Here is a 22419-nt window from a genome sequence, read left to right on the forward strand (position 1 = left end):
TCTTTTTTAAAAAAAATATTTTTATTGTATGCTTAATTTTGAATACGTGTCTATGCGTGGGTATGTGCACGTGAGCGCAGGAGCTTCAGAGGCCAGAAGAAGACATCAGGTCTCCTGGAGCTCGAGTTGCAGCTAGTTGTGAACCACGCAGTGTGGGTCCTTTGCAGAGCAGTCTACGCTCTCAGCAGCCAAGCCCCTGCTCCTGCCCTGATAGGCTCTCTTTGAAGAAGCTGTCCAAGCACTCCAGGATCAAGGTGCAGCGACGCCAGGTATGGAACAAGGCAGGCTTATAGCTGATGTGCTTTCCAGGATAGATAGGAGTTCCAGACGACAGCAACACACTGAACAACAGCCAGCCTAAGGGACAGGAATACTGCTGTGAAGAGGAGGGTGGCAGGGAAGGGAGAGTAATGCAAACGGACTTACTCAAGAAGTTCCAGATTTGGGTCTCATTCCTCTGAGCCCCGTGGAGGAGGGACTGTATGGTTCCGACCAAGGGAAGACTAGCTCGGTCTTGCTCTAGCTCAGAGCCCTGCCTCTCAGATGAAGGCCTCAGAGCTTAAGAGCTGTGAGCCCCACAGCTCACAGCCTTTACTTACTAGCTTTGTGTATGTGTGTATACATGCGTGTGGAGGTCAGAGGGCGACTCTGGGGAGCTGGTCCTCTCCTCCACCCATGGGTTCCAAAGAATGAACTCAGGTCACTTGGCAGCAAGGGCTCCTACCCACTGAGTCACCTCACCAGCCCACCAGCGGCTCTCTGTCAACAAATGACTCGCCATCAGTGCCTCTACCTAGACCTTTCCAAATATATCTGTACAGCTTCCATCAGCCAAGACTTCATTTCTAAAAATAATGCACTGCCTGCCATATAAAGCCACCTTCTTTCATATATATGTATATATATGAATCATATATATGAGTATATGTGATTTATTTATTCTCAGGCTCTCATCTAGCCCAGGCTAGCTAACCTTGAACTTTTGTAGTCACTAAGTCACTGAGACAGTCTTGAACTCCTGCCCCTCCTGCCTCTGACTCTTTAGTGTTAGGGTAACAAGCATGCACTCTAATGCTTGGCCTTTGCAGAAGAGCCAAGTCTGGTTCCCAACATCCACATCTTCAGCTCACAATGGTCTATAACTCTGGTTCCAGAGATTCTGGTGCCGTTTTTTGGTGTCTGTGCATCTTCTCACACATGCACATAGCCCCCCCCCACACACCATCTATTTGTTTGATTTGAGACAGGGTCTGACTGTGGAGCCTTGGATATCCTAGAAACTTGCTATGAAGATCAGGCTGGCCTCAAACTTATAGAGATCCAACTGTCTTTACTTCTGAGTGCTGGGATTAAAGGCATGCACCACCCAGCATTTTTTTTTTTTAAATCTTACCCAAAAACACAATAAAAATAAAAAATATTAAATACTGTACTCATTTTTAATTTATGCTATTTTATCTATTGAAATTTATTTTATCTTTAAAAAGTTTTTCGGAATGGCTGGAGAAATAGATCAGCGATCAAGAACATTAACTGCTTTTGCAGGGGACCCGGGTTTGGTTCCCAGCACCTGTATGGTGGCTTATACCTGTGTGTCAATTCAGCTCCAGGGGCTCTGACATCCTCTCCTGACCTCCACGGGCGCCAGGCCTACATGGCTGCACATACACTTGTGTGGGCCAGACATCATACACAGATAAAGAAATCAAGTTTCTGAGTCAGGATCTAACATGTGTCAGGAGGGCTCAGAGCTTCCGGCCTTCCTGCTTCTACCTCCTAAGTGCTGGGGTTTTCAGCATGAGCTACTCTGACTGGCCGATCTCCTTTAAAATAACCTTGCTTTAGTCTTTTGTTTGTTTGTTTTTCGAGACAAGGTCTGTCTATGTAGCTCCGGCTGTCCTGGAACTCATTCTGTAGACCAGGCTGGCCTTAGTCACAGATATCCACCTGCGTCTGTCTCGCGAGTGTTGGGATTACAGGTGTGACTCGGCTGACCTTGCTTTGGTTTCAGAGAGTGCTACCAAAGACCTGGACATTTAGGACATAGCCCACAGTCTGCATTCTTTTTATCTAAGCTGTTTGTGCAAATGTCAACTCTGAGCACTTTCATATTTTCCTGTGTTCTAGAGATCCTCATCTGTGAGCCTTTTTCCAGCCCCTCTGAACGCTACTCTTAAGTTTTTTATTCTAGATTTACTTATCTTGTTTTGTTTATGGGTATTTTGCCTGCATGTATGTGTTTACAGTGCCCATAGAGGCTGAATAGGGTGTAGGATCCCCTGGAACTGGAGTTACATATAGTTGTGAGCTATCATATGTGTGCTGGGAATAGAACTTCAGTCCTCTAAAAGAGCAGCAAGTTCTCTTACTCACTGAACCATTTCTCCAGAACTTTTTTTTAAAATTTTTTTAAATTTATTTATATAGTGTTCTGCCTTCCCGCCAGAAGAGGGCACCAGATCCCACTATAGATGGTTGTGAGCCATCGTGTGGTTGCTGGGAATTGAACTTGGGACCTTTAGAAGAATAGCCAGGGCTCTTAACCTCTGAGCCATCTTTCCAGCCCTCTTTTTAATTTTTTAAATTGCAGTTCGGCACCAAGCTTTATTACTAGGACAGAACAGTCTTCCACAGTGAGCTAACGGGGCATGGTTCCTACTTAAGCTTTGTGTCTTCCTTTCTGTCTAGCTTTGGCTGTCAGGGTACCGCAGCCAGGCCCTGGCCCTGCAGATGAGCCACCAAACACGGAACTTGGGTGGGGTTGAGGTGACTACCGTCTCATCTCCAACCGGGAAGCAGAGCTCCTCCTTCAGGGGTGAGGGGGGATCTGTAGTACCTGTAATGCAGGGGCACCAGGTAGAAGTTGGCTAACTGCACAGCGGGCCAGAGCTGCAAGAAGAAGATGGGAAGGTCAGGGGCTGTCCCCTACCTGACCCCGACTCCCTGTCCTGCCTGGCCCCACTCCACAGTCCACATAAGAAAAGGCTGAAGGTGGGTGCGTTCAAGTGGGCAATGAGAGAGCGATCCTCATAGAGGGATTCTTATGCTTCAAGGGCCCCAATCTCGGGGTGTTTCTGGACTACAGGAGGCAGAAGAGCCAGTGGAGGGGTCAACTCTTACATAGTAGTTGGTGATGAGGGCATCAGGGTAGTCCTACAAAGACAGGGAGGGGACAGTTAACGCTTCCATATGCAAGCAGCATGCCTATCACACACAGACTCTATTCCAAGAAGGCATGCCCACCCACCGGGGGCCCCCACCCCCTGTATGTCACCCCTGCCTGCCTCCTTCCCTTGGGGCAGCCAAGGATCCACTCACACGCAATAGTTTGGCCCAATTGTCCTGGGCTGACATTCCATTGAGCACCCCTACCGTTGGGAGGAAGCAGCCTAAAAAGCATGGGGCAAAGACCCCCTGCGGAAGAGAAATTAAGTGAAAATCCGTGCTCACCGACCACCCCAACCAGACTCTCCTCCCCAGCTCCCTTTCTCGTAGCTCACCTGATCTAACAACATCTTCTTCAGAGCATCTACCTTGGTGGTGCTGGGGATAAAGCGGTCCAGAACCCTGTACCAGCCTCCAAGTACGGGCCCCTGAGAGTGAAAGACAGGGTGGTAGGCCACCCTTGGCTTTTTTTTTTTTTTTTAATTGTTTATACAGTGTTCTGCCTGCATGTACACCTGAATGCCAGAAGAGGGCACCAGATTTTATTATAGATGGTTGTGAGCCACCATGTGGTTGCTGGGAATTGAACTCAGGACCTCTGGAAGAGCAAGCAGTGCTCTTAACCTCTGAGCCATCTCTCTAGCCCCAACCCTTGGCTTTTTATATCATAAAGCTCCTCCCCCGGGCAGCAGAAACCAACTCCTGAGGAAGTCCAGACTCTAAGACCAAAAGAGGGCGTAGGCTGGCCTAGGGGTGAGAGGCAAATGAAAACTACAGGACGACAGACAGTGAATTCCACTGCCCAAGTTACTGCAGACCCACCCAAAGCAGAACTTACCACAAAGGCACAGCCCAGGGATACCATGATCAGAGTGCGGCCTGTCTGGTGCTCCTGGAGACCCCGCCTCTCCACCAGTTGCTGTGAGATGATGTCACCTAGGCCCATCAGTGACCCTGTGCAGGGGACACGCGTGTGGTCAGGACATACCCCTAAAGGTAAGGCTGCTGACCAAATGAGGCTCGGCACTTTGAGACCCAGGGCCGCATTCTGGCAAATGGCCAGCCCCTCCTCGCTGCCTTGAAGGCCCCTGCTCCTCAAGGATGGTTACATCTCTCATGCATCTTACTGTCTACTTGGGAGGCAGGGGTAGAATTGCTATGAGTTTAAGGACAGCCTGGGATACATAGGGAATCCCAGGCTAGTCATTGTGCATCGTGAGACCACATCTTAACAAACAAACCATGAAGGAAGTTGGGGGAGGGGGGCAGGGCATAGAGACAGACACAAGAACTGTGATGAGGAGGCCAGGATCTATAAATATACAGTAAGTTGGTTTTTGTTTTTGTTTTTTTTTAAGATTTATTTATTTATTGTGTACATGGTGTTCTGCCTGCATGTGTGCCTGCATTGCCAGAAGAGGGCACCAGATCTCATTATAGATGGTTGGGAGCCACCATGTGGCTGCTGGGAATTGAAACCAGGACCTTTGGAAGAGCAGCCAGTGCTCTTAGTCTCTGAGCTCTCTCTCCAGCTCCATACAGTAGGTTGTAAGGAAACCAGGGCTGAAACTGCAGAAGAATGAAACCCTACAGTCCATGGCTGAAAAGTGTAGAGGCCAGAACTGAAAGGTTCTTCTAGAACTTTCCACCCGAACTTTTATTCTGGAAGTGTGGAAATGAAGGTCCAAGGCTTCATGCAGCTGGCCCTGCATAGGCAGGCAGCGTGACTCCTAGACCCTGTCCTTTTGACAGTCCTTTTGACAGTGTCCAAGATTACTGCAGGACAATGAGGAACACTGTCTCTTTCCTGCCAGCCCAAAGCAAGATTCTGGCCAACATCTTTTGCTTTAGTCTTAGGGATCTTTATTGGTAGAAAATAACACGGAAGACTTCCTAAAATGTGTTTAAATGGTGCCAGAGAGGAAGACACTGAGGTAAGCGCGTCCTCCACAAGGAGGAGTCCAGGACACCTACTGCACACACAGGAGGACAAGCCCAGATTCTCCTTTCACATCCTTGGCAACAGGACCTACAGCCACTTCCTCTCAGACCTCGGCACCTGCTTTCCCTCCCCTTAACTGCACAAACACCCACCTCTAGTAGCCAAGACAGAATTGGACTCATCACTATTTACGGCCCCCGGTTTGTCATGATGGCGTGATGGCTTCTAACAAACAGTAAGAGGGCCGCTTGGGAGTGACCGTGTGATCCCAGCTCATCCACCCAGCTCAGTGAGTAATGAGCGTCCCCTCTAGCTCCGAATCCATCACTGTCCCCATGCCCTCAATCAGCACTGGACAAACACACCCTTCAACCCCATTCCTTCCTCTGGGACTGGCTCTGACGTCCATGCTGGCTGCACACGTAGCTCTGCTCTTCCCCCACACCTCTCCACACACTTCCTCAGAGCAACCTAGTCAGAGGCAGCTGGGGAAAGCTAGGAGGTAGAGCTGGTGATGGGCAACCTATGTGACCTAGGCAGCTGGCCATAAAGCAGCTCCTCTTCTCCTTCAGCATGCCCTCCAGCCAGTACTGCCTCTCTTCCCCTGAGTCCCCTAAGCAGTCAGACATGGCCTCCCCAAGGGCAAGGTCAGAATTCCTGGGCATGGAGGGTGGCCAATGTAGAATCCTAGACATGTTTGTTGTCATTCCTCACACCTAACCAAGCCCCTAACAGGTGCTCAGAAAATAATAAAAAACTTACAGCCCCAAACAAGGTTGTTTGGGGGAAGCGCATGAAGAACTGTATGCTCAACCTGAAGAAATGTGTCAGGCTCAAAGTATTAGGACGTCAGGGAACCCAGAATCTGCTGCTGGCCCCCAGTGAGTTACAATTTCCCCCTGCCCCACCACCTCCCAATATGTGGCCATCAGCTGTGTTCAGGGCTCTCTTCAGCTCTCTCTCCTGGGCTACTTCAGCCATGCATAAAGGGAAAAATGACCCTGAGAAGTCTGAAGGCATTTGGGCAATGAAGGGACAACAGTCCACTTTGATTAAATGGTGACAGTTCACAAAGGAATCAATTAATCCTCACAGAATGTCTGGGGAGCAAGTAGCCATATGTCCACCTAACTAAGGAGTCTTGGAGGAATGAAGTGACCTAGTAGGGAGTACAGTTTGGATCAATTTGAGCCAGGGGAGCAAGGAGGTCAGAGCATAGGCAGAGGCAGGCTCAGAGGCTATGGGCTATCAAAGGCTCTTACCCACATAATGCCCCAAAGGGACCACATATCAAAGATGTTTCCTGAGCAGGTATGGTGGCACATACCTGAAACCTCAGCACTTGGGAGGAAGAGACACAGGATTATTTAAAGTCAAAGAGAGCCTGGTCTACATTGTGAGTTCTAGGCCAGACAGGGATATGTGGTGAGACCTTGTCTCAAACAAAACAATAAAAATGAAAGGAAGGAAGGAAGGAAGGAAGGAAGGAAGGAAGGAAGGAAGGAAGAAGGAAAGAGAGAGAGAAGATAGACCAAACACAGCAGGGGATGGAGAAATGGCTCATTAGTTGTTAGCACTCACAGTTCTCAAAGAGGACTTGGATTAGGTCCCCAGCATTCACACAGCAGCCTACAACCATTTCTAACTCCAGTTTCAGGAGATCCAGTGGCGTCTTCTGATCTCTGGGGGCACCAGGCACAGATGTGGTACACATACACACATTTAAAAGCATTAAGAAGCTTACTATGTACTCACAAACTTCTGCTTCATTCCCCAGACTTCTATCACCTCTATTCCTTGTTACCCACAGGGAACAATATTCTTGGGAACTAGAGATGTGCATATTTTCTCTCTTCACAGCTTATAGCTTTAGTCATATGAGCTAAAGGCAGAACTGGAATAAAAAGCCAAGTTCCATGGTTCTGGAAGCCTTTTTAGCAATGAAAACGGACTCTGGACTCTTTATGGTATCCACAACGGTAAGTGGGTTCTCCCCTTTTTTTTTTTTTTGAGACAGTGTTTCTCTGTGTCACCGTGGCTGTCAAGGATTCACTTTCTAGACGAGGCTAGCCTCAAACTCAGAGATCCACTTGCCTCTGCCTCCCAGAGGGCTGGGATTACAGGTGTAATGCCTGGTTGGGCCCCCTTCTTATAGGTTGTTTAAGGGGGGAGTCCATGCTATAATCTCTGCTTGTATTCAGACTGTCTCTGATTCCTAGACAGCAGGCGGCTGGGGTATCTGGAAGTTTGCCTTCTGCTCATAGATTATGAGCACTAGACCTGCAGTAACTCCAGGATGTCTGAAGACTTAGGTAAAGGTCAAGCACAAGGCCTTGCATTCCTGGTCCAGGTGAGCCTTCAACAGGAAGGACTTGAACATCCAAACTCTTCATCCTATTTTCTCCAGCTCAGAATGGAAACATCCGAACCACCCAACCTCTGGGAGACTTCAAGGGCATCGTCTGGTCAACTAGGATAGTGTTGGGATCTGGTTCCTCTCTCCCTGGACTTGAGAGTTGGAGCTGGAAACCTTAAACACATAATGCTCAGACCCATGGTGGGACGGAACGAGGGGTTGCTGGGAAGTGGTGCCCCAAAGCCAAGCTGGGCACAGAGCCTAGCGAGAAGACACTGGTTCTGAGTATGACATCATGCCTCTGGGTAGGTGCCAGTCCTCATTCGTCACTCCCCACTGGACCCAGGGAGTGGGGGGAAAGAGATGTTTGGCTCTGGTGACTGATCTATTTGAGACCATACCCTGCCTATCAGTGGAAAAGCCTCAACTTTCCCACCCTCTTCCAAGGCACAAGTAGAGCCAAATCCTTTGCTTCCCTTTGTTCCTACACTTGATTTTGTAAACCATCTATGTATAAGAAAATAAAGCGCTGATGGAAGATGAGAATGCAGACGGGCAGAAAGTGGCTTCCTGGAAAAATGACAGGAAGTATGCCTTTAAGGATGGGAGGTGGGGTCTGCAAGTACAGATATTCCTGGCACAGATCCAGCATTGCTGCAGACTGGGGGTGGGGGGGACCCTGGCTGGAGCAGGAGTTTGACCTGACCCAGGACCCAGAGGCAGCTGAAACTCTTTTGAGAAGGGGCTGAGTATTCCCTGGGACTGGTCCAAATGCTTAGTTCACTCCTGTCCACATGTATCCCATTGAAGAAAATGAGACAAAGCGGCCAGTTCTGCAGCTTGTCATGTTTAAACCCAGACCAACTGGGCTGACACTCAGTGTCCTGCGGCCCCAGTACCTCAAGTACAGGAAGCAGTGCCCTAGATTCTAATGCCAGCTCTAGAACTGACCATATGACGCCTAAGTGCATGCCATACCTTGCTTATGCCTCAGTTTCCCTTTCTGCAGTATCAAGGCTTGTGAGTCACACTCTGGCTCAAGTCAGGTTCCAGGGAAAGCAGTGCCTACAGTTTAGCTGCTTGGGTGGCGTGCAATGGATGGAAGTGGGCCCTGGGCTCTGGGCCCACTGGAGACTGGAAGAGCCCTCCAGAAAGGAAGGGATGAAGCTGACTCAGACTCTGCAGAACACACAGTCAACCTCTTCCCCAGACTGCCCAGGTCATGACTGGAGTATTAGACACTTCCGCTGGACCATTTCAGATCTTGATTCACCTGTCTCTTGCTCTAGTCATTACTGCAGTAGCAAGAGACAGCCTTCCTTCAGGGTCTCACCATTAATGCCTTTGGGGACTACATATATATGAACAGGTAGTAGAGAGGAGTAGAGTGTTCCCTGGGGTGAAATGCTGAACAGTGTGGAATAGAAGCTGGTGGGTGAAGGTCTCTCTTCCAGAAATGATTCTTCATCTGATAAGGCATTTCAAACTGCTTCTTATTCAGTTCCAAAGTATGGAGCCACAAGAAGCCCTGAAAAGCAGCCGATTTAATAATGCAGCCGTCATACTCTTCCTCTTACCCTTCGGAAGGATTACCTTCTAACCTGCAGATAAGTTTCAGGCCCTGCTTTTTGGAACAACAAGGCTGAGAGGCATATCCACAACCGGGCATGAACAAGCCTACAATCTGGATACTTACAAGGGTGTGGTGGGAGGACTGACGAGTTCAGGGCCAGCCTGAGCTGCGCAGTGAGATTCTGATTGAAAATCACGAGCTGGACAAGGCAGTGGTGGCACAGGCTTTTAATCCCAGGACTCATGAGACAGAGGCAGGTGGATCTCTGTGAGTTTGAGGCCAGTCTGCTCTACAAAGACAGTCCAGGACAGCCAGGGCTACACAGAGAAACCTTGTCTCAGAAAAACAAAAACAAGGGGCTGGAGAGATAGGTCAGTGGTTAAGAGCACTGTCTGCTCTTCCTAACATGATCCGGGTTCAATTCCCAGCACCCACATGGCAGCTCACAACTGTCTGTAACTCCAGTTCCAAGGGATTTGACACTTTCATGCTAATGCACATAAAACTAAATTAAAAAAAAAAATCCAGGTTCCAGAAAAAAAACAAACAAATATCAACAAAAAGAGGAGCTTGCTGTACACAGGTTTCTAATAATCACAGGAAGGACCAACTCCTTGAGTTTATTGTACATTTTAAAAATTCAAGTCAGGGATGGAGAGAGGGCTCAGAGGTTAAGAGCACTGGTTGGTTGCTTTTCCAGAGGTCCTGAGTTCAATTCCCAGCAACCACATGGTGGCTCACAACCATCTATAACAGGATCTGGTGTCCTCTTCTGGCCTGCAGGTGTACAAGCAGACAGAACATTGTATACATAAATCTAAAAAATAAAATAAAATATTAAAAAAAAAGTTGCAGTCAGTTCCAGGAGAGAACTGACTTCACACATGCAGTACATGTGTGCACTCGGGCACATACACAATAAATAATGTAAAAAAAAAAAAAGGTACACAAGGATAGGTGCATTGTCTAGAGAGTGTGGTTCTTGCCTGGCATTTGTGAGGCTGTAGCTTCCGCCCCGCCTTTGGTACTGTGAGTAAGTAAATAACACTTCCAGAGCTTCTTCTCAGAGATAAGTCCCATAACTGACCTTTTAAGTTCTAAATGAGGAAACTGAGGCCCAAAGAGGTTTATTGACGTGGACTAATTAAGCAGCTACTAAGTGCGATGCCCTGAGATTCAGATCTTGGCCTTCTAGTTCCAAGTCTGAAATCTCTGTTCTGCTTCCCAGTGTGAGCTATCCCAAGGGACCTCTGGAGCCACTGTGCTCTGAAAACAGTCCAAAGGGTTAGGTGAGCCAAGCCCACCCCAAACCTTTCTATGTAGGTTGGCCTAAATACCCTTCCGGCAAGGAAGGAAAAATCTGAGAGAAAGGCTGAGAGGCCATAGGTGCGTCAGGACCAAGTGAAGATGCCTCAGTTTCAGGAGAAATGTGCATATGAGACCATGCTAATTAAGACCTGAGCACAAGCAGTCCCGAAACCCCAGAAAGGCACATTTCTGCATTTGTGCCCCTTGGAGCTTTAGTTCCTGCCTTTGTCAGCTATGGGTCACTTAGGCAGGGGAACAGGACTGCCCTTTTCTCTGCATTCTTGATGGCCGCAAGGGGGGACCTTCTATCTGGCATCTAGGGGCCCTGAGGGACTCTGAGGCTGGGCAAAGGGCCCAGCGTGTCAGTTCCCATCACAGCCACACAGTCGGGCCTGAGTCACCACACACCGAGCCAGGTGAGTCATGCCGGCCGGGCACTTTGAGGACAAGAGGTGGATGGGCACAGGGTGCTATTGAGGGGCCAGGGCAGAGTAAAAGAGTCCACCTCCTAGCCGGGCATGTGGTTTCTGATGCTAACATAGGGCTCTTCGGTTATCAGAACCGGTGTTCTACTCTAGTCTCCCTCTTTCCTCTCAGAAGCCCGCAGACCTCCTTAGAATATGGATTCTTTCTCTAAACACAGGCAAGATGTGTTTATGACCTGATCATCCACTTCATGACTCTGATGATGAGGGGCCTGCTGCTGCTCCCTGGCCTGTCCCCTTGACTAGCTGACCAGCAAAAGGAAGGTGGAAACAGACACAGGAGGAACCTGGAGGGGCTCTGTGAGGCTGCTATTCCCTCACTGGACACAGAGTAAAAAGGACCCAGTTAGTAGACTAAGGGTATGTAAGTAAGAAAAGCAAAACCACGCTGTAGGCTAATCTCAGGAAAGTGGTCATCTAGCCAGCTGTGGTGGCTCAAGCTTGTAATTTCAGCATTCAGGAGGCTGAGCTGGTACTGCTGCAAGTTCAAGGCCAGTCTGGCTACACAGTGAATTCCAGGTCAGCCTGGGCTAGTGTGTGACTCTTGTCTAAAAATAAAAGTGAAATAAAAAAAAAGTGGAATATTTGAACTGCGAAGAGGGATCAGAGCGTCCCAAAGCCGGGTACTGATTCAGAAGCACTCAGGCTCAACAGTATTTAAACTTCAGATTCATTACTATTTTGTACATTTCACAATAAAAAAATACTCAGGAAACTAGAGTAAGTTACTTCAGCACTTGCTAGGTAGGTGGCCTACTTTGAGCTCGTTCTAACTAACAGGCCTTCGGAGACCCCTATGACACAATGCCTGTATACAATGTGCTTGGCACACTATAAATGTAGGAGGAGAACATTTAGCTCGCTGAGGTAGGGGTCTCCTCGGCGAAATGCTTTTAAGAATGGACTGCTTGGGGGCTGGCGAGATGGCTCAGAGGTTAAGAGCACCGGTTGCTCTTCCAGAGGTCCTGAGTTCAATTGCCAGCACCCACATGGCGGCTCACAACTATCTATGATGATGCAGGCATACATGCAGCCAGAACAAGCATTGTACACATAATAAATATCTTAAAAAAAAAAAAAACAAAAAAAAACAAAAAATGGACTACAAACTACTTAGCCAGGCGATAAAGGCACATTTCTTTAATCCCAGTACTTAGGAGAGGTAGGCGGCTCTACAGAGTGAGTAAGTTCCAGGGTAGCCAGGGATACACAGAAAAACCCTTTGTAGAAAAACCAAAAAATAATATGGTGGTGCATGCCTTTAATCCCAGCACTCAGGGAGGCAGAGGCAGGCGGATCGTTGTGAGTTTGAGGCTAGCCTTGGCTACAAAGCAAGTCCAGGACAGCCAGGGCCACACAGAGAAACCCTGTTTTGAAAAAAAAAAATAATAATTTTTTTTTTTATTTAGGTTTGAGGACTTTTAGTCTTTTTTAAAAAATTAAAATTGGGCTGTAGAGATGGCTCAGAGGTTAAGAGTACCGGCTGCTCTTCCAGAGGTCCTGAGTTCAATTCCCAGCAACAACAGGGTGGCTCACAACCATCTATAATGGGATCTGATGCTGTTTTGTCATGCACGTGTACATTCAGCTAAATCTCTCATATACATAAATAAATATATTTAAAAATAATAATTACATTATATTAAAAATAATTTATTTAATTTTATTTTATGTACATTAGTGTGATGATGTCAGATGCCTTGGAACTGGAGTTACAGACAGTTGTGAGCGGCCATGTGGGTATTGGGAATTGAACCCGAGTCCTTTGGAAGAACAGACAGTGCTTTTAACTAAGCCATCTCTCCAGCCTGAGAACTTTAAGTCTTACTGGACAGACTATGTATCTCTTTTACTGTTATTTTAAATTGTGTGGGGAGAGTGGTTGTGCAAGTGAGCGCAGGTGCCACAGGTGGCTGGAGGTGACAGATCCCCCTGGAACTACTGACATGGGTGCTGAGTCTTCCACAGGGCAGTGCTGTTATCCTCTGAGCCACCTCTCTACTATGTATCTCTTAGGAATAGTTTTGGGACCTCACTCCAAAACAGAATAGTTTGGGATGAGAGAAAGTCAGCTCCTCCAAGGGCTAAACAGGAGGAAATGCGGGCCTCTTTTGCCTCAAATCTGCCCGCTCTAATTACACTCTGGTTCTAGAGAGATACTCACCACTGGTCAGAATCTGGACTTTCCACGGATGTGCAGCCAGGGCCCTCTGGTACGCCCGCCAGAGTGCCATGCCTCCTGTCAAACCAAGAGGACAAGTCACTCCCACTGGCCCCGCCCACTCCACCCCCCAACAGTAAAGAACACACCTGCCATTTCCTTAGGCTCACTCTCACTTCCAAAATCTGCAAGTGACAAGAGGCCTCAGAAAGGCTGCTTACTGGGCAGTGCCCTGCATCCTCGTCACTTTACACCTGGAGAAGAGGCAGTCTCGGGTAACTTTTAGAAGTCCTGGAAGCTGCCTCTGCCTCCCCAAATCCGGTCTTGAAGCAAGGTTGGCTGGGGGCCTCCAGTCTTGATCCAGACACTCATGGGATTAGGCTTACTCTGGCTTCCAACTAGAGTCTGGGTCCCATCCCTCAAGTAAACGGGATAGGTCTACAATTCAGACTCAGTTGGAATTAAACCACACCCTTTCTGAGTGCAACTCCACACCGGAAATAAGCCAACGACCTGGGTCTATAAGGTCTCATAACTGGCAGGAGCTCATGGCACACAGCACTTCAAATCAGTGATTGCAAAGAAACCTCCACTCACCTGAGTGCCAGCTATGCTTGGAACCTTTTCCCACGTGATCGTGACAGCTGCGGGCTCAGGAACTTCCGTTTCGAGCCCCGCCCCTTCCGTCTGCCTGCGCCGCTTACCATCCGGGAGAAATGGAAGTGGCTGGGTCCTTTGATACCCGTTGGAAGGCTGCTCAGCCAGCCACCTAGTAGTGGGAAGCCCTTCACGTGGACACACCCAGTCTGTGCTTCCTGTACCGAGCGGTGTGGACGCCCTTCTTAGTTCGCAAACATGAATGCTGGTTTAGTTCACATGTTTTGTCTGTGTTGTACCTCAGAGTCAACTGTAAGCCCCGAATGGGGCAGAAATTGTTTTTGTTCTCGTACCGGAACTTCTGTGTGAAGTGTTTTTCAATAGAAATATGAGAGCGCCCGTGTTAAGTTTTTTAACTGGGACTGCTCAGCCTTGGTCATGAGCGTTTGTTAGATGACTGGCTTGCAGTTTTTCCATTCCGGCTCCTCAGAATCTAGGGACGTACAACAGGGGATCCAATGGAGGTTGCTTTTCAAGACAGGGTTTCTGTGTAGCCTTGGCTGTCACGGACTCGCTTTGTAGCTCAGAAAGGCCCTGCCTGCCTCTGCCTCTGGGATTACAGGCATGTTTCACCGTGCCCGGCTGTTCTGTGTGAAATGTGTTTCTCGAGTCTTTTACGCAGACGCATGCAGGTGTTTGAAAATTAGTTACCGAAATCTTGGTCTCCCTCCAGCTGTAACACCCCACTCCCTACATACCCTTCCTGGACAGGGAAGAATGTATACGTTCCCAAGTCTTGAGAAAAGTCAACTTCCCTGCTCTCCATCTGCCCACCACCAAGCTCATTTACTCAATTCCCGTTTGATTAGCGAAGGAGGAATCCTATTTAGCTACTAGACAGAGTAAGGATTCAGGAGAATTCAGATTCCTGTGTTCAGAGCATGCTAAAGGAATTTCACTAGTAGATGTAACAGGAGACCAAATGTACAAGACTGGAAAGGTATTTTAAATCAAGAGTATATGGATTCAAATCCCAGTGCCAGTTTTTGGTAGTTATATGACCTTATTTAGACTGTTTAACCTCTCAAAAGCTAATCATCATTACATAAAATAGTACCTACCTCACTGGGCTCAGTAAATGTACAGAAAGCACCCCAAAACACAGCAAATGCTTAATACCATTTATCCATCCCACCTTCTCCTCTGGAACACACAGACTTCCCCTCTCCCCACCACTGGAGAAATATGAAAAGTTCCTTAGTAAAATTTGACCTGGGTAGTTTTAGAGGGAAGTACGGGGTGGGTGGGAACTGAATCTTCCACGAGTCTTGTATATGCTAAGCACATGCTCTTCCACTGAGTTCTACCCCAGCCAGCCCTGAGATAGGATCTTGAAGGATTAACAGGATTTAGGTGATGGAAAGTGGCAATTGGAGAAGGCAACAGACTAAAGCACAAAGGAAAGGAAGGACTAGAACTAACAGAGTATAAAGTAAATATTCTAAGGAAGAAAAATGGACTCAGAAAATATTTGTGGGAAAGGAAAATGAACAGAGCTGGGGTCAGCAGCCTACAGCCTCAGCCTGTACTTCCCGGGCCCACCTTCTCTACCGCTGGAAATAGGGGAACATGGATGTGCTGTGTCATGGGGTTGCTCTGCAGGATGAGCCAAGCTTCTCTGCAATGGAAGGCACTTCTTTATTAGTTCAAAAAGCAAGCCCGACACAGCCTGAGCTGGATCACAACAGAGTGGTACAACACTTGGCTTCTAACACCAACACAGGTTGTGGTCCTTCTGCTGCTTGAGGACCTGAGTTTCCCACAGCTCTGCTTCCTCTTCCGTATAGGAAGAGGAATGAACTACTTGATTCTCTTCTTAAAGATTTTCTGGCATTTGACCAATCTACTCAGGCAAAAAGCTGTTCCCAGATATAACAGACCAGTCTTGAGTGCTCTAAAGTCTAGGTTTTGTTTCGGGCAATACTAATCTAGACTGCATCTCCTCCAAGGGGAAGCAAGCTACCTGTTTCCTATTTCCTAAGATGGTCTAACTACTTCCTCCCAAACTTCAGCCTATACTCCTAAGTGTTCCACAACTGTGATTTGGCGATTTCACATCCCTGGAACTGCTTGTTTTTGAGGCAGTATCACAGTCATGTGAGGTGCAGCTATCCACAAGAGGACTCTATTAAGATAACAATACATTATTGGGTTCTAAATACTTTCTATACAGTTTAAACATGTTTAATACGTCAACAATGTGACCATCTCATGAAGATCAAAAATCATGACTTGTAAAAGAATGATTGAAATAACTAAAGATATTTAATCTAGAGAAAAAAATTACTTGGGAAACACATGATAGCTACTGTTAAGTACTGAAAAGGGCACCCACAGGGAAGAATGACTCGATTTCCTAACACCCATTAGTAAAATTAATAGAGGTATACTCTGACTTGATATAAAGGAAGTTGTTTTTTTTTTTTTTCTTTTTTTACTTTTTGGTTTATGTGATAGCCCAGACTGAACGCAAACTTGTGACCCTCCTGCCTCGGCCTCCCAAGTGCTGGGATTACAGGCGTGCACCACTATACTCAGCTTCAAAAATTTTAAAGACACTACTATTAGGAGTGTTCAAATAGCCAAATGTCAGTGATTGGGAATATTTCATAGGCAGGAGCAATTAAGAGCTAGCTGCTGTCCTACTGGCAGGGGATCTATGGTGTTCCTCAGTTAAAGTGTTACGAGCAGCTTCAGTCCAATAAATTACTGTCATCCCCATTGGGCCTGTATGTTGGTTATTCTAAAGAGGAAATATTGGAAGGCAGTAACATCAAATCCTGAAAACAGACAGGAGCCTTCATGAAGATATCCTTTCCGATTCTCCAAACACCCACTCACAAGTGGTCTCAAAAACACCCAGTACCTTTACTTAGCTTTACCTCCTTCACAATATGCTCAATATGAGCAATTCGACTCCCAAGCCTAGGTCAGGCCTGAGTGTTTCTTGTGAGCCACGGTTTTAGGCATAGGAATTGTTGTGGAGGGGGAGCCCCCCTACCTGCAGGGAGCTGTGACCAAAGAAGTCGTGGAAGGAGAGGGATTTAAGGAGTTCTGGGCAGGTAGGCCTAAACATGTAGGCCTGGCACCATCACTGTCCAGGAAGGGCCCAGGTCCTATGCTCTGTGCATGGGAGCCATTTGTTCTTGGCAGACTTCAATCCAAGAGTTCTGTGTAGACCAGACTAGGGATTGGGGAGAAGGCAATGGCTGGCTGGAGAGAAACCAGGCCCTTCAGTTGGAAAAGATGGTTGGAACATAGCATTGAAGTTGGCTCGGCTTTCAAGCTGTACACGGTGGGCCAGTGGGGAAGTGAGTCCACGGACAAAATGGATCCGAACCAGCCCTGACTGCCCCCCAGATACCAGCCATCCATAGGAGTCCAGGTTTGGGCTGAAACGTACCTGTGAAGAGAAAACCAAAAAGAGCCTCAGGGTCTGGGTCTCTGGGTGACCCTAGCTACGTGAACTTTAGAAACAGGTCACTACACCTTTAACCCCAGCACTCAGAAGGTAAAGGAAGATGAGTCTTTGTGAGTTCGAGGACAGTGTGGTCTACAAAGTGAGCACCATGACAGCCAGGGCTACATGGAAAGACCCTGTCTCAACACCCAAAGCCAACCAACCAAGTAAAGACACACAGTCCGGAGGACTGGACCATGAGAGACAGTCAGCGAATGAGTCTACACACCGTGACCTGGAGAGGTTATCAGTGCTGCCTTCTCTCTGGCCATCCTGCTGCCTTTTAATTCTCATTTCACAGATCACAGGCAGAGTGGAGCACGGGAAAGATTCGAGACGAGGTCCTTACCTTGTGAATAGCTTCAAGCTGTAGCCTGTCCAGGCAGAGCTGAGAATGCCCCTCTCCCTCCTGCATGCGCAGCATCGGCTCTCTACGAAGCAGGTTGTGGAAGGAGCTCTGGGGAACAGAAGTGGAATTCCTTAGGGTTCCCTGTTTTCTAAGGTTTCTATCTTTTCTAATGCCACACTGAGTTGTAGCCACAACTTACCAGATCTGTGTCTTGAAAGAGCAAGTAGTGGTGGTTGATGGTTTCGGTGTAGGTTCTTGCTTTGGGAGGATTAGGGGTCTCAGAGGAAGTCGAGGAGTAGTCTTGGTCTTCAGGGCTGTCCTGGTATGGTATCAGATCTGCTTTATATATAGGCTAGAGAGAAGATCATAAAATTAGGGTCTTAATTTTTTTTTTCAACTGTCTTTTATACATGCCATGGGGTATATGTGTCAAAGAACAACTTGGGGAGTCAACTCTCTCTTCCATCCCATGAGTCCTGGGGATTGAACTTGGCAGCTAGCATCTTTACATGCTGAGCTAGCTCTCAGCCAAGATTAGATTTTAAAATACTGACACAAAAGCAGAAAGGAAACTAGCTTACTGTGACCAAGTTTCAAAAGCAGAAAGAATAAATACAAACTGGGGCTAGCATGAGGGCTGTGGATAAAGGCTCTAGCTGCTAAGCCTGATGACTTGAGTTTAATCTCCAGGATTTAAATGGTAGAGAGAGAAAGAACTGACTCTCAAAAGTCGCCCTCTGGCCACACATGAACCGTGCAAACCAACCCCCTTTTACATGATAATAACCATTTTAAAAAACATGCTCATTTCCGATAGGATAGAGAAGATTATACATAAATCCTTGCCACAACAGGAACCGTATCGGAGCTTGGAGACCAAGCACCAGTTTGCATTCTACCAAGAGTTGGCAAGGTAATAGATTATGACCTAATAGGTTGATGTTCATATACTTACAAATCTTCTTTCTGCAGGTTTCTTGACATTGATGGGGTTTGATGCCATATCAGGCAAAATAGCTGCAATGAGCTCCCCAGATATATCTCCTGCAGCTACTGTCCCGAGCCAGTCTGAACCTGAAAGACTCTAATAGAAGGAGACCTATTTATTTCATCCATCCACTCACTCATTTCTGTGATAATGACTATATGTTTGAGGTTAATGAGAGGGATACAAAAAGACAACTCATGTCCCTAATGATGGTGATTATGTAGCTGTTCCTCACTGAACCCTGAACTATGACTACTACAGTGAACAAATGACTACTTCCTACACACTGAAGCCTGGGGAAAGAAGAGGCTCACCCAGACGGTGCCTTTCCGTGGAGCAGTAAAGTAGGCCTTAAAACCAAGGTAACCGGCATCGATGTAATGGATTCCACAGAGCCCATAACTGAAAGAGAGTGAGAGAAAATAAGCCTTCCTTCTTCTTCTAAGTAAGTGTTTCTTTCAGAATTCACTATCTCAGTCAACAAACTACTCAACCCTCCTTTCCCCACAATCTGACATGCTCCGTGCCCCAAACTGTAGGGTCTGTCCCCAGAATTCATATCTTCATCTTGTCGTACGAGGCATAGCAGTTGTCTTGAGCCACCGTGACACCGTTGTAAGGGAGCAGCCAGGACAGCTCTGTACTCAAGAAGCGCTTGATACAGTTTATTGGTTCATATGGTCGTCGAAGATCCCAGAATTTGATTTTCCGATCACTCCCCGCAGAAACCAGGAAATGACTGAAAAGATGGGTGATCAGTTCAGAGGCAGTTAGCCTCCTGACGTTTCCCCCCTCCATAGCCCTTTTGAGACTCTGTACCTGTTAGCTTTGCACCACTGAATTGTACGAACAGCCTGGTCATGGGCTAGGAAACACTGGAAGGGGTACAGCTTTAAGGAGCCATCAGAGAGGCGTATCCGTTGGAGGGGCGAATTAGTGGGAAGGTTCCAGAAAACTACCATGCCTAAAGTAGGGATAGAATATGTAGGCATTAAAGCAGCTCTCGACCTGTGGGTCACACAGGTTTGGCAAACCTTTATCTCCAAAAGTATTTACATTATGTAACTGTAGCAAAGTTACAATTATGAAGTGGCAATGAAAATAATTTTATGGTTAGAGGTTACCACAATGTGAGGAACTGTATTAAAGGATCGCAACACAAGGAACAACTGTATCAAAGGAAGGCTCTTGAGTCTGTGGTCTCATTCCTTTCTTTAGGATGCCAGACTGTCTCCGACTCTCAAATCCAAACTATAGTGAAAGAGTAGGGATGGTGAGGACTGGCTGAGTTCTCCCTCCCAGCTTAACTGTCCAACCTGACATCAACTAAAAAGGGACAGGAACAGCTTAGTCCTGAATCTGCATCTGAAAGGGTTCCAGTCTGAGTCTATCTGATAGCTGATAAAGAATTTTTTAAATAAATTTTAATTATGTGTATTCGTCTGTGTGGGGGTATGTGCATATGTGAGTCTAAGTCCCCATGGATGTCCCCACAGAAGAGAGCTTTGGATCACCTAGAGCAAGGACTGCAGGTGGCTGTGAGCTGCCTGATACGGGTCCCAGAACTGAAAGCAGGTTCTCTGCAAGAGCAGTACATGCTCTTAACAGCTGAGTCATGCCTTGGGCCTCAAAGTGAAAGAATTTTAAAATAGTACATATCGGCTGACATGGTGCCACATGTTTATAATCAGCATTTGACTGAGTCAACATGATCTGCCTGGGACAAACTGTGAAACCCCATCTCAACAAAACAAAACAAACAAAAGTCCTTTAGAATAGCAGCTGTCAAACTATAATCAACAAAACAGACAGATAGACTGCTGCCTTTTTTGTTTTGGTACTAGAAACTGAACTTGCCTCATGTACGCCAGGCAAGTGCTCCATCTCAGGGGCATGGCGTTAAACCCCCAGCATCATACTCTTTGGAAAAAGCATCTTAGTGTGCAGCCTAGGTTGGCCTCAAACTCACAGCGTCCTCCTACTTCTGCCTCCAATGTGCTGGGATAGTAGTTATAAGCTACTAGGCTTGGCCTGGGCTGCCTGTCTTGGTAAATTATGCCAAAACACTGTCACACTTAATCATTTATGGAACATCTAGGGTTGATTACATATCCAAACAGCAGATTTAACGCATAAAGCCTAACTTCATCACTATTGGTTCATTACACAAAATTTCTAATTCTGCTCTATAACAATAACAAAAGCAAAAAAAAATGCAGACTACAAGACAACAAATGGAAAAAAAAACCAACTTGGTTGACTAAAGCAAAGCTGTCAAAGAAAAGGTATTCAAATATAGTTCAGGTATCAGATTTAAAAGGATAAGGGACATTAAAAATCTTAAAATAGCTAGAAAAATAGCTAAAACCACTTGTATACATAAGCCTAGGGAGTACAGTATTTATGAGACTCAAAAAACAAAAAAGAATACAGAAATTGTAGGTAAGCAGTAAAAAAACAGCAGTGGGGGCAGGAGAGACCTTGGGGAGACAATTACTAGATTTTTTTTTTAAATTTGGATTTTGCTGGTTATTTATGTTTGTTTTATTGTTTATGACTTATTTATTTACTATCTATATAGTGTTCTGCCTGCAGGCCAGAAGAGGACACCAGATCTCACTACGGATGTTTATGAGCCACCATGTGGTTGCTGGGAATTGAACTCAGGATCTTTGGAAGAACAGCCAGTGTTCTTAACCTCTGAGCCATCTCTCCAGCCTTCATTTGATCATTTAAGCAAAAGTAATTTCTCTCACATATGCAAGAACTGAGTTCAGCCACCAGTCATGGGCAGGGTTAACAACAGTAATAGAGCATGAGGCATGTATTCTGACAATGAACGTATCATCAAAGAAAAATAGAACACGGGCTCAGTGGTTAAGAGTACTGACTGCCTTTCCAGAAAACCTGGGTTCAATTCCCAGCACCCACATGGCAGCTCACAACTGTAACATGCAGGCAGGAAACAGCAATGCACATACATACACACATACATAATAAATTTTATAAAGAAAAAGAAAAACAGAAAATAGGAATGTAGGAAGTTTAAAAAAGCACCAATTTCCTTATCTTCTCAACGGAGAGTCTACTGCTCTCTGAAAATAAAACTGTCACTTAAAAACAATAAAAACAGGGATGTTCCTCCCCCTGAGAGGGGGAGCAGCCTCACCAGGCCACAGAAAAAAGACAATGCAGCTAGTCCTGATGAGACCTGATAGGCTACGGTCAGAGGGAAAGGGAGGAGGACCTTCCCAACCAGTGGACTTAGAGAGGGGCATGGAAGGAGAAGAGGGAGGAAGGGTGAGATTGGGAGGGGATGAGGGAGGGGGCTACATCAGGGAATTGAACTGGGAATAAAGTGAATTTATAAATTTATAAAAATAATAAATTAAAAACAAACAACAACAACAAAAACCAGGGCTGTTGAGATGGCTCAGCAGTAAGGGCAATTGCTCCCAACCTTGACAACCTAAGTTTGATCCTGGGGAATCTATCTATCTGGTAAAAGAGCCAACTTCCACAAGTAGTCCTCCAAACTCCGTATGTCGCCCCCTCAAACAAACAAACAAATGTAAAAGAAATACATAATTAAATATCTTTACATAGTACTTATTTGAAGAACTGGGAAATTGTACTGCATTAAATTATGTTCACATCATTCCTTTATCTGAGATGAGGCCAAGTGGTCAACGCTGGCCTTAAAACAGTTATTTTCAAGGATGACCTCAAGCTTCTGCAGTCAAATGCTCCACTACTGGGTGCTGACCCTTACCTGGAACTTCCGATCATCCTGCCTTCACCTCCCAAGTCTTAAGACTCCAGACAGGTACCATTATGCCTAGTTTATGTAGTGCTGGGGCTTGCACTCAAGGGACATGCAAACACTCTATCAACTGACCTATAGTCCAGCCCTACTCTTAATAATTTTCTGAGGGAAAAAAAAAAATTACAGTAACATTTCTTTGAGTATTTTTT

At 46.5% G+C, this 22419-nt stretch overlaps 2 protein-coding genes across 7 annotated transcripts in view; both read right to left on the reverse strand.

Moving 5' to 3' along the window:
* Mpv17 (mitochondrial inner membrane protein MPV17) lies at positions 1-17486 on the reverse strand. 3 transcript variants are annotated; one of them, XM_055626824.1, is made up of 8 exons: positions 17457-17486; positions 12994-13068; positions 4004-4119; positions 3501-3593; positions 3319-3414; positions 3121-3153; positions 2837-2889; positions 1-357 (listed from the first exon to the last, which is right to left on the reverse strand). In XM_055626824.1, exons 2-8 carry the CDS (start codon positions 13061-13063, stop codon positions 288-290), a joined length of 531 nt encoding a protein of 176 aa, XP_055482799.1. In that variant the 5' UTR covers positions 13064-13068; positions 17457-17486; the 3' UTR covers positions 1-287. The 3 variants fall into 3 exon arrangements, with proteins under 3 accessions (XP_055482799.1, XP_055482791.1, XP_055482807.1); XM_055626816.1 differs by lacking the exon at positions 17457-17486 and adding an exon at positions 13588-13970; XM_055626832.1 differs by lacking the exons at positions 3121-3153; positions 17457-17486 and adding an exon at positions 13588-13970.
* The window catches only part of Gtf3c2 (general transcription factor IIIC subunit 2), a 22049-nt gene continuing 15523 nt past the window's right edge, over positions 15894-22419 (reverse strand). For all 4 annotated transcript variants that reach the window (XM_055626794.1, XM_055626792.1, XM_055626807.1 and 1 more), the window contains 7 exons: positions 19264-19408; positions 19022-19183; positions 18759-18846; positions 18412-18540; positions 17656-17808; positions 17457-17564; positions 15894-17050 (listed from right to left, as the gene is read on the reverse strand). In XM_055626794.1, the coding sequence (XP_055482769.1) occupies positions 16832-17050; positions 17457-17564; positions 17656-17808; positions 18412-18540; positions 18759-18846; positions 19022-19183; positions 19264-19408 (1004 nt within the window). In that variant the 3' untranslated portion in view covers positions 15894-16831. The remainder of the gene's footprint in view (positions 17051-17456; positions 17565-17655; positions 17809-18411; positions 18541-18758; positions 18847-19021; positions 19184-19263; positions 19409-22419) is intronic.

Source organism: Psammomys obesus, unplaced genomic scaffold (genome assembly GCF_907164565.1).
Source record: "Psammomys obesus unplaced genomic scaffold, mPsaObe1.curated_primary_1811, whole genome shotgun sequence".
NCBI classification, from domain to species: domain Eukaryota; kingdom Metazoa; phylum Chordata; class Mammalia; order Rodentia; family Muridae; genus Psammomys; species Psammomys obesus.